Below are 12,413 nucleotides of genomic sequence, written 5' to 3' on the forward strand. Positions count from 1 at the left end.
AGGAAACTGAGGGAAAGGTAAACATTGAAGAAATGAAGCCAGGAAGATATGCCTGACAACAGTAATGTGTCTGACACGACCTGGAGAGGACATCTACTCACAGGTGTTCCAATTCAAAACCTTTACTTATGCTTAAAACTTAAAATGTGTTGACACCCTTAAACAAGGCACACGAAACATCCCGTTTACTGGGAGGCAGGGTACAGGGTGGGTAAAAAGCACAGGCCTCTGGAGTTGGGCTGCTTAAGTTCAAACCCACCTCTGTCACTAACACTTAGATATTTGAGAAAGTTAATTAAATTCTAGGTCTCAACTACCTCTTCTGTAAAACAGGAATAACAGTGCCTAACTCAAAAAATCTTCCAAGAATTAAATAAGGTAACATGTACAGAGTACTTAGATCAGTGCCTGGAACCTAACAAGCAGTCAATAAATTTTAGGTATTTTTATAGTATTACTAGAGGGGGAGAATCATGTGTATTAAGCCAAAATTGGTGTGTGATTCAATTTTTCTTAGGGAAGTCTCAAAGAAGAATGTCAAAATCTTTCTCTTTCCTGAATGGAATTTTAAAGTATAATTTATAACCAAGCAATCTCCAAATCACCTTAACTTGCCTCCACAAATAGTTTTTTTTAATTTATTGCAAATAATATATTAGAGCAAAAAAAATTTTTTTTACAAAAATATAAGGTGACATAACCCTCAATCACCAATCTGATATTAAATCAAATCCCTCTTATTCATGTGCTCACATGTACCCCCAAATTTATAACTTTTGAGGACTAAGATGAATAAACTGGTATGAGTCATATGAAAAAATTTTGAATAGTAATGGATACAGAAGTGCCTTTTGAAAACTAGTCACCACAAATACTTTAAAATATTAATTTCACTGTGATTCATTCATCCAACAAACTTTTCTTGTGTGTTTAGTTCAGAACAAGAGTGCTTCCAACTGCAGGTGATCCCCAGGAAGAACTCGCATTTACTTTGGATATTAAAAGACAGGTCAAGATTGAACATATAATAGGAGATACAATAAATATAGGTGTAACCATGCTTAAGTATCCATCAGATGATATAAACCCATTTATAAATAAAACTCTTGCTCACACGGACCAACAAAATGAACTGAGCATAGACCACTATATTAAATGGAAAGAACGAGCCTTGATCATCTCTCATTCTCCTCTTTGTACCTGGCAAGAGGCTGTGGAGGTTCTGACAGAGACATGTCACTGCTAGATGATGCACTTGGGGGACGTTCCTGCACTTTGTTTTCTTTGTCAGATTCTCCAGATGGCTGATACCCTGGTCTGGTCTAGGAGAAAAGGACATCGAATTTATCTGACTCCATCACCAAGACATATTCTAGGTATACATGGGACAAATAATTAAGTCATTGCACCTTTACAAATATCATGAAATGTAGGGGCTTTTTCTGTCAAAAACAATTCAAATTTAGTTTGTCTTAAAAACAGCCATTGCAATTAACAACAAACTTACACCGGAAATCTAACAAGGGCACCTAATACTATCTGCATAATTTGGAGAATTTAATACTCTTTCTAAACCTCAGTTTTTCACCGGATAAGTAGAAATACTAGTAGTACTTATACTTCTTTAAGGTTGTGAAAATTTATCAAAGCTTAAGTCTGGAAAACTTTAAAACAGTATGTAGGCTCATGGTACACAATGATAGTCTTACTATTCTTAAAAAACATTAGCAATACTCACAAAATCATCACAATGAACTAGGATATTCTTTCATTTCAGCACAGATCACAAAACTAGGCTTTTCATTGTCATACTCTAACTTCATTTGCTCAGTATACAATGAAAACTAGGCAGGGATATAACCAACAGTAATGATGAGATGAAGAGAGATTAGTAACAGAAAAATAGCAAAACTCTAATCGAGCACTTACATTCAATCATATTTATCAAATAATTCTTTGTATACCGTATTTTGCCATGTATAATGTGCATTTAGCCCAAATTTTTGAGGGAAAAATAAGGATGTACATTGTACATGGGTACTACTAATCCTGTACCTATATAAATGTTTTTAATTTTTTATTTATGCTTATGCATTAGAAGTGTAACTCTAGAAAGCAATAATGCTATCCATATGCAAATACCCTGGAAAAATGATAACCACTTTTGTTCAACTTAATGAGCTTACAATGAAAACAGTTTCTAAAACAAGTATCTAAATATAAATAAATAATTGAATTAAAAAATTAAAACAAAAGATTGTTTTCCTGAAATTTTGGGCCAAAAACATGGGTGCGCATTATACACAGGAGCATATTACACACAGCAAAATATAGTACATACATTTCATGAAAGGTCATCATGTTTACAAATGTTGTTTGAGCATATGTCTGAATCTTAGGAATGGTTGGTAATTTTTAAATAGTATAGCAAATAAACTTTTCCTGACCACAAATTACATCCCTTTGTATTTTTGCCACTACTATTACCTGTGTATCTTGTGTAACATGTTGATGAGTCGGCTCTTCAAGCAGGGTCTTTTCCAGTAGCAATTTGGAGTAAGTTTCCTGTAGTCGCCTAGTTGCTGATGGCTCGGGAGGGGGCACATTTTTGACTTTAGTAAAGGCTTCTTTCTGTTTCCGGTAGAGCTCCTGTAATCGTTTGTTCTTCTGCTCAGTGGCCTCCTTTTGAGCCTTCTTCTCTTCATTTTGCTTCCTCTTCCTTTCCTCCTGCTGTCTAACAATGTATTGTCGTACCTCATCGGTGTCATAGTGGCGTTTTTTAGAAATAACAGGGGGATCTTCATTAGCTGTTATTTTGTCGGGTTTTCTTTTTATTGGGCTATGACTCCTTGGAGCCTGTACTGCTGCTGATGACTTCTGATTCTGTAACTCTCTTGTTTCTTGCCTTGAAGCCTGAGCTGCCGATTCCAGCTGTAGGTCATCAAGAATTCCACGAATTTCAACAGGTAAAAAATCCTTATTTAAGGCAATATTTTCCTCCTGTTTATTATCTGGAAGAGGCGGAGCTAATCTCTTTATATTATTTTCGGACCGAGCTCTACTTCTTGAACGTTCTGAGTTTCGCGGAAGGTGTCTATATGAAATATCTAATCTGGGATCAGATTCTGCTCTTCCAATATGACCCCCTGCAAAGAATGAATGGTTAGTGATATATTAAAATTCTGTATTCTTTCCTAAAATTTACTGCATTCAGGAGAAACCTGGGGAATTTCGCTTTATCCTAAACTTTAATTTAAATATTGTATAAAGTCTTCTATACAACATTATAGAAGGAAACAAAAACATCTTTTTTATAGCAGGGGAAGAATTTCTATGTTCTGAAACACCATGCTTCCTTGGCATTTGAACAAAATGCATCTTTTAACATTCTGAAATAAGGAGAGATATTATTGTTGATGTATTTAACTATGAATAGAGAATTACTATCAATATTTCTCTCATGTGCTTATTTAATGTTACCCTCCCTCCCAAGCCCCCAAAAGTTTGATTAGAAATACCAACAATATTAAGCTGTCACAACTCTCCAACGAATGACAGAAAAGAATATATAGTAAAGAATCATTTTATTATCTAGACATTTGTTGATATGGCTTAATTTAAGACTGAGAATGCATGTGAGTTTATTTACAAGAAAAATGAAAGTGAAGAGGAGCAATTACAAAGTATATATTGACTTATGTATACAAAATTATAGTTGCAATTGCATTTTTTACTGAATCCATTCCAGAAGTTCAAATTAAGGCAATGTTGTTGCTGAAAAAAGAAATATAAATACTTACAGGCCAGCTTTCATTTCCCAAAATTAGTGTTCATGAAAAAGCAACTACTTATTGCAAATAGCATTCAAGACATTTCAAAAACAGAAAATAGACTCAAAGGTCAAACTAAAAAGTTGTGGATCCTAGATCAAGTTTCGCCACCCACTGCCGACATACTCAATTCTCTCTCTCAGGGATTATTTCCTAATCTGCCAAATTTAAAAAAAGAAAAAAATCAACCTTATGGATGTGTGCCTGTGTTTGTGTATGTGGGGATGAGAGAGATTGGATTTGATTCTCTTAAGGTTCCTAAAAGTCTAATAATATTTGGTTGAATGATGCTTTGTTATTCACGAAGACAGTTATATGTAATTAATAAGATAAAAAGAATTCTTTTTTCCAAAATACATAGTATTTTAATAAAATATTTAAAAGGATGGTCAAAATTTATGATTAAAAAAATCATAAAGAATTTTAAGTAAAGACAGGATTAGAGATTACAGTAAACAGAAAACACTGCGCCCAGACCATTAGTAAGATTCAGTTATCAAACCACATGACTGTAGTTTGCATATAATTTCAGAAGCTTCCACCATACCTAGAACTCAATCAATTTTAAGCTCTTAAGCCATCACTGGGGTTTAATATCGCTCCTTAAATATTCATAATAAAGATCACCATAACACCTCTATGTAGAAATTATCCAGATAAGCCCAATAGAACATCTTCTTTTCTCAGCTACATTCACAATTATATATATATACAGCAAAGACAAAAGGCATTCCCAAAAGAGTTCACCCGAAGTACTTACACAAGCCAACTTTTAATTGTTTTTCTCAATTTTAATTACTGAGATAATTTAATAATTTGATTACTTACCAGATTTAGTAGCTCTTTCTCTTCCACTTCTGTCACTTGATGCTGTTCTTCGCTCTTTTTGCTCAATTTTGGGGGCAGGTCCCAGAATCTTCTTTACTAATTTTTGTCCATCCCGCCAAGAAGATGTACTTATCAGACGACTGCTACCTAAAATACACATACATACATACTGCATTGAATTTAAATCTTAAATTTTAGCTCTAAGAAGTTTATACCTAGTCGATCATACAGGTTTTCTAATAATCTTATGCTTATCTTATGCCAAAGTTAAAAGGTTTACAATCTATTTTTATTTTTAACCCTAAGTCTCCAAAATCAATGAACAGTTGGCTTAAATTTTGATTTATCCATACACCTCAAATAAGTGTAAAATGCTTTTAAAGTACCAAATATTAATAATGATAACTGAAACCTCAAAAATTAGGTCACTGAATCCAACAATTCTGGCACAGAAAGAAAATATGTCAACTACATTAACTGGTTTATCAACACTAGCACAGATACCAGAACTGCACACTACTTGTTTATGCATAAAATGACATTCAAAAATAAACACAACATTTTCAATTGTCCTAATTATAAAAGTTCATAAAAATAAAAAAATGTTCCAATAAATATAACTGTTTACCAGGAGAAAATCTTTTTATTTACAATTTTCAGATTGTAAAAAAATTAAAATTAGACCACTATTTTAAAATACAGTAACTTAAAAAACACAATGACATAAAAGATTGTTTAGAAAATTGATACCATAAAAAAATATATAATTAAATGCAAAGTAATATAAGAAACGGAATATGATCTCACCTGTAAGTGAAACCTAATCAATAAGACAAACTAACGAGCAAAAGAAGAACCAGAGACATGGAAATAAAGAACAAACTGACAGTGACTGGAAGGGAGTGGGGAGGGGGATAATGGGGAAGGAAGGGGAAGTTTCAAGTCAAGGAGCATGTACAAAGGACCCATGGACAAGGACAATGGGGTCGGGACTGACTTTGGGAGTGGGGGTTGGATGGGACTGGGAGAGCAATAGGGGGAAAATGGGAACAACTGTAATTGAACAACAGTAAAAAAAAGAAATTGAATAAAAACAATATAGTACTTTAAACCTAATTAAATTTGAAAAATAGATTTTTACATTGATAGTGCTGGTAAAATTAATAAAATCATTCTACTTATGTGTTGCTTATTGAAATATAAGTGGGTATAGTTTCTTTTCATTTATTTATTTTAAAAAGATTCTACTTACTTACTTTAGAGAGAGGGGAAAGGAGGGAGAAAGAGAGGGAGAGAAACATCAATGTGCAAGAGACACACTAATCAGTTGCCTTTTCACACGCCCCCAACAGGGAACCTGGTCTACAACCCAGGCATGTGCCCTGACTGGGAATCCAATTAGCAACCCCTCGGTTTGCAGGCCAGCACCCAATCCACTGAGCCACACCAGCCAGGGCAGTTTTTCTTTTTCTTTTTAACATATACATGTAAACATAGACTTTACATGTCAGGAACCCCGAAAAGTACTCATTCACTTGCTCAAATAATCCAAGTAATAGCATTGTATTAATAGAAATACTACAAAAGGAAAAATTTTTTTAAATGTTCACTGTATTATTTTTCATAATATCGCAAGTAACCTAAATATTGAAGAATGGTAAATGGTTAATTCAACTGGTTATGCTTCCAATAGACAAGAGTATTGTGTGTCCATTTCAAATCACAATTTCCAAGAGAAATAACAGAAATGTTCTATGGAAAGTATCTAAGAAAAAAAAATTTTATGTATATAATGATTACATTCATATACTATTAAGGTTTTAATACTATGGTAAGGAATTACACACTATAATACTAGTACTTTAAGTGAGGGTAATGGTTTTTTGTTTTCTTCTATTTTTCAAGCTTTTGGTGATGCTATTTTAACTGTAGATATAATAAAAGACATTGCATTTAGAGTTTCTTTAAACAAGGCTTTTAATTTAAAAGTTTAAATGAAAGTATTGTTTTAATGACTACATCTATTATAAAAAGTCATGAATTATAAATGCATGCTGTTTATTTTAGCAAAGAAACATTTTGCACCTTGTTATTAACCTTAAACAGTCTATCTAAAAATACCTGAAAGGTTTTAAGTCTATTGCTCAACCTATAAAAAAGCCTATGTTCTTAAGCAAAATGAGAGAACAGGCTTCTCTTCAATTTCAGCTTAATTTTCTGGATCAAAAGCAAGCAAACATGAATATACTGGGTAGTTATTTATAAATGTTGGCTTCTGAATATGCTGGGTGGTTATTTCTAAATTCTGGCTTTTTAGAATAGTCTCATGCAGTTTGTGGTACAAAAAGAGGACTTTCACTATAGATAAACTATTAATACAGTTTTTGCACATTTAATGACGCTCTGTCTCAGTCATTGCCCCAGCGCACACATGGAAATTAGCCTACCACAAAACTGGGCAAATACTGTCTAGGGCATAGTGGTCCCAGTGTTTCATTTCAAACTATGCTCCAATCAACAGGATTACATAGCATCTCATGAAAAAAATAACGTGGATTTTTTTTTAATATAAGAATTAATTCAGTTTACATTCAGAAAATTCATGCTCTTATAAAATTTTATTTTTTATTTGTGTGCAGTGAGGGTCATTCCCTTATGACAGCTAGAGTTAACAATGGGTGTCACAAAATGTGTTATTTGCCACGGTAGCCATTAGTCTATGACCAGAAAAACGAGTGCCTGGTCACAAACCAGTGCCCCCTACTCCTGTTCTTTGTTTCTACAGACCCCGCACAGTCCCTACCGCACACGCGTCATCCTTTATTCTAACTATGAATCCACTGTTTTCCTGACAAAATTATAAACTCCAGAAGAGCAGGGTCTACGCGCATCTTGCTTTCCACTGTGTTGTCTAAGCTTAGTTTAGCACAATGTCTTGCATAATGAATGCATGTATTCAAAAAGTCTCCGAACTGAAAGTGACAAGTTCCCAACTTTCTTCACTCTCTTTTGGCCTAAATTACCCAATGACATGAATATGATACACTAAATAGCCATTTTCAGTATAGCCAGGAATAATAACTATCATGATTAATGGAATCAATCCTAAACATTTGAGTGCTTACCATACGCCAAGTGCTATACTGAGTCCTATCAGGTATTACTTCAGTTGTCACAACCACCTCATGGAAAGTACTACTGCCTTCCCTTTTTACACATGGGGAACACGAAGGATACTAAAACTACTCATTTACCGAAGGAACAAAGCTAGGTTATAAATCTGGGCAATCTGGATTGAGCCTGAAATGTGGAACACCATGGAACTAGGAAATTCTCTTTTTCCCAGTCTTGACCTATTCAGAGTCCAGCCTGACCACCACAGGCCTGGACTACCATACTTTCCTTAGTGACATTCATAAGTAATCGCTTTGTACACAGAAGTTTACTATATAAAAATCATTACCTTTAATCTGATTAATTTCTATTAAAAATGATAGAAAAAAATTTGTGGGTGATAGATAGATTCCATATCAAGGTGAACATATGGCCTCATGGGTATATACCTATATGAAAACATCAAATTATACATTCTAAATACATATAACTTATGTTATGTCAATTAAACACAAACAAAATATGTGAACTGTATTCTATTTTTATATGTGCCAAACAGTGAGAACATCTAGATTACAAACTTTTATTTCCACACAGACACCACTTCAGTAATACCTAACTTTAGGAGGTACAGGATATTGAGAAAACTAACCTGTCTTGCATTCTGGACTTGAAAATTGTGCTACCTTTTGGACTTTTCGTACTGGCTTGACCACTTTCTTCTCTTTACTTTTTTCAGCAGGTTTCTCTTTCACAGAGATATCATCTGAAAAGCAGAAACATTTACAGCAAATATTAAGACAATTCCTACCCACTCACTCATCTTCCCCCCAGGATGAACAATCAGTTTAAAGCGCATGATTCAGGTAGGGAGAAAGAAACCTTCACTAAGCCTCTTCCTATGATCCCGAAACTACTGATGCCAACTCCTCGCATAGAAAGATCTAAAGATTACCACTACTCCACCGGTAGGTTCCAGTTCTTTGTGGTGCTTCCCCCCCCCCCAAAAAAACACTGGAGAAATTTAAGTTGTTTTCACAAACTAATGCAACTAATGCTTTGCAACCCAGGAGCCATAGCATTTATAGAATCTCAGAGGTAAGTCTTTTCTCAGATTCCATTTCATTTAAAAATTCCTACGTAACTGAGATATTCATGAACTTGTAAAATAAAACTTCATAAAATACTCGATATAGTATTCCTAAATTAGGTTGTTTTATGGTTATGCTAGTGAAATATGTCAAGGTATTTCACATACAAATGACTATCACTAATTTTTTCAATTCTAATTAAGGAATATATACAGAGGTGGACAAGAACAGGTTTACGTAATACAAATAATACCATAAATAATAAATAAATAACAATACAGGAATAAACTTTCACGTATCACTACTGTAAACCTACTTTTGTCCATACCTGTGTGTGTAAGTTAATCTCCATTACAGATCTACATAAATATACTTTAAAATACAGAGAGCACTGCATTCCGGGCCAAGTGGTAGTGAGTATGAGTCAAAGGCTCTGAGGCAGGGGCACGCCTAGTGTCTACAGAATGGCAGGAGGCCGCTGTGCATGAAGTGAAGGGAAAAGTTGTAAAAACCAGGGTCAGAGACACAACTGAGGGCCAGATCATGTATGGCTTTATAGGTCATTATAAGAACTTCGAGTTTTATTCAAGAATGAGATGGAAAGTTTTTAGAAGATTTCGAGCAAAGGAACGATATAATCTCAATGAAATATTAACAAGCTTACTCTAACAGCTGTGATGAGAACAAACTCAGATGAAATATAGAAGCAGGGAAACCAGTTAGAAGGCTACTGCGGTAATCTGGCAAAAGACTGATGGTTTGGCCTGAGGTGATAGTGACAGAGGCAGGTTACATAGTGGTTTTATTTTAGATGTATTTCAGACAGTATTAGAAGTGTAAGGGCAATATGGGGTCAAAAGGCCTAAATTATTAGAATAGATTACCTGAGATGGACAGAGTACCAGAGGAGTGGTTTAAGGGGTGTACAGCAATCCCATTTAGTTAGTTAGCTAAATTTTAGATAAATTAAGCTTAAGAAACCTATTACACATCCAAAGGGAGATGTAGAGTTAGCAGCGGGATATGAGTCTGAGTTCAGAGAAGTCTGGGCCAGACACAAATTTGGGAATCAACAACAAATATTTACAGTTCTGAGATTAGATAAGCTTGTCTCATGTGTATGTAGATAAATAAAAAGCACCTCTCTTCCCCCCCACCCCCCCCCAAAAAAAGGGAGAAGGAAGGGGAGAGGAGGGAGACAGATCCACGTACTGAGAATGGGACATGCCAATGTTTAGAGATCAGGGTGTCGATTAAGAAAAAAACTGAAAAGGAGCAGCTGGACTCAGGAGGAAAACCAAGCACTTAAGGTATCCTAAATGTCAAGTAAAGAGTTTCAATCATGTCCCGTGTTGCTGAGAGATCAAGATGACAAATCAGAATTAAACACTGGTTTCAGCAACATGGAAGTCACTGATAATCCTGATAATAGTAGTTCATAAAGAAGTAGGAACAAAACCCTAAGAGAAAAGACTCGAGTAAAAGGGAGGAGAAAAATCAGAGACAGTATGTACAGGGAAACTTTTGGAAGCTTTGCTGGGAGTAGGAGAAAAAAGGGGCAGTAGTTGAAGAGAGTAGGGCCAAAAGAGGGGTTCATATATGATGGCTGAAATAGCAGCATGTTATCAGTGTGTCGATAGAATGACCTCGTAGAGAGAGCAAACTTGATGATGTAAAAGAAAGGAAAGAGGGCTAAAGTCAGGTCCTTAAAGACACAAGAGCAAAGGGGAACAAGAGCAGAGGGGAAAGAGCAACTGGTCCTAGCTAGGGGCAGAGTTCATCTACCATAACAAGAGCATAACAGACAAACCTCTTTAAGAGTTCTTTGACATACCACATTCCATTTGTCTATAATGACAGTGTCCTCTGAGATATATTGTGATTATCCCTATTTTTCAGATGAGAAAACCAGGGAAGAGGGGTTATGTAACACAGGTAGTATACACAGCTAATAAATGACAGAGCCCAATTTGAACCCTTCTAAGCTAATTCCCAAATCTTTGCTGTTAACTAAATACAGTGTTCCAATAATAACAGTAGAAAAACTAGACTGAACACTTAATGCCACAAAATTTATTACAAGAATCTCCATGGTGGTTTCCTGGAAAAATATCAGGCTTTACAGTCAGAGTTGGCTTTGAATCTTGGCTTCAATTCGTAACTGCTCTATGCAACCTTGGGAAAATTACTCTTTGAGTCTGTTTCCTCAATTGTAAAAATTACAGAACACTAAATACCCAACATCTTGTCCAAAATCATACTACATGTTCAATACGTAATAACATTATGAGTATGACCTTCCTATTTCCCTCTTCCAATCTTCCAGAAGTTCCTCATATTTCCAATTCTCTAACATTGTTCCCTTCCTATAAGGTTCAGTTTTCTTTCTGCATTTTTGCCTTATGTTAGTATCTTCTTATCTGCTGCCTGTCAAATTACTGAGCATTTCAAAGATCTCAGAAGTCTAGAAGAAATAAACTTCAACTTGAGTGCTGTATTTTCTTCAAATCAGACAGGCCCTACTCTGAAAGTCCTTCAGTTTAAAAATAGCCTCATTTCTGTCTCATCAGCCATGTGTGCTAATTTTAACCCTGGAGCAGAGCCTAGGGTCTAAGAGAGCCTTATGACAGACTAAAAACACCACTACTTTAATATAACATGTAGTTAGAAATGGGAAATATCTTCAGCTTGGTGACCATTTTATGTTTAAATATTTTAAGTTAGAGAGAATGCATGATAAAACACTCAAAACCGCAGAAAGCTCTACTCTCACCTGCAAAGTGAAGTGCTAAGTCTCGATACAGCTCTCTACTCATGTTTTGAAACTCAGCCTCTTGCCACACTTTGCCATCAGGTGTTCGAATCCTGGTCTCTGAAGGATTGAAACCTAATGCATACCAACAGTACAGAACATTCTTATCAAAGTTGTTTTATTGTTTGTTATATTCTTTTTTAAATGAGATATGATTAACATACTATAAAATTCACTCTTTTAAAGTGTACAACTCAGTGATTTGTAGTATATTCACAAAGTTATACAACTATCATCATCTAATTCCAGAGCATTTCATCTCCCTGAAAAGAAACCCTGTAAACATTAGCAGTCAACCCCACACTATGGTTTCTGTTCTCTGGCAACTGTTAATCTACTTTCTATTTTTACAGATTTGCATATTCTGGACATTTCAAATAAACAGAATCACACTATACGTGGCCTTTTGTGTCTGGCTTCTTCACTTAGCACAATGTTTTCAATGTTCATTCACTGTATAACATGTATCAAAGCTTTATTCCTTTTTATCATCAAATGACATTCCATCACATGCGTATACCAACATTTATTATCTATTCATCAGCTGATGGACATTTGAGGGTGTTATTTTTTTTTGCTATTATTAATAATACTGCTATGACCATTTGTGTACAAGTTTTTGTGTAGACATATGTTTTCAATACCTAGGAGTGGAATAGCTGGGTCATATGGTAACTCTATGTTTAACTTTCTGAGGAATTGCCAAACTGTTTTCTAAAATAGCTCCACGATTTTACA

At 34.9% G+C, this 12,413-nt stretch overlaps 1 protein-coding gene across 4 annotated transcripts in view; it reads right to left on the reverse strand.

The window, feature by feature from the left end:
- The window catches only part of CEP350 (centrosomal protein 350), a 114,089-nt gene that overhangs the window by 75,298 nt on the left and 26,378 nt on the right, over positions 1-12,413 (reverse strand). For 3 of the 4 annotated variants that reach the window (XM_054587699.1, XM_054587701.1, XM_054587698.1), the window contains exons 7-11: positions 11,637-11,750; positions 8,425-8,538; positions 4,659-4,805; positions 2,488-3,146; positions 1,201-1,322 (exon numbers count right to left, since the gene is read on the reverse strand). In XM_054587699.1, coding sequence (XP_054443674.1) covers positions 1,201-1,322; positions 2,488-3,146; positions 4,659-4,805; positions 8,425-8,538; positions 11,637-11,750 — 1,156 coding nt within the window. The remainder of the gene's footprint in view (positions 1-1,200; positions 1,323-2,487; positions 3,147-4,658; positions 4,806-8,424; positions 8,539-11,636; positions 11,751-12,413) is intronic. The other variant, XM_054587700.1, reaches the window with a different exon arrangement.

This window comes from Pteronotus mesoamericanus, unplaced genomic scaffold (assembly GCF_021234165.1).
Source record: "Pteronotus mesoamericanus isolate MK-2021 breed Mesoamerican mustached bat unplaced genomic scaffold, CSHL_Meso_final scaffold_1186, whole genome shotgun sequence".
In the NCBI taxonomy this organism is placed as follows: Eukaryota; Metazoa; Chordata; class Mammalia; order Chiroptera; family Mormoopidae; genus Pteronotus; species Pteronotus mesoamericanus.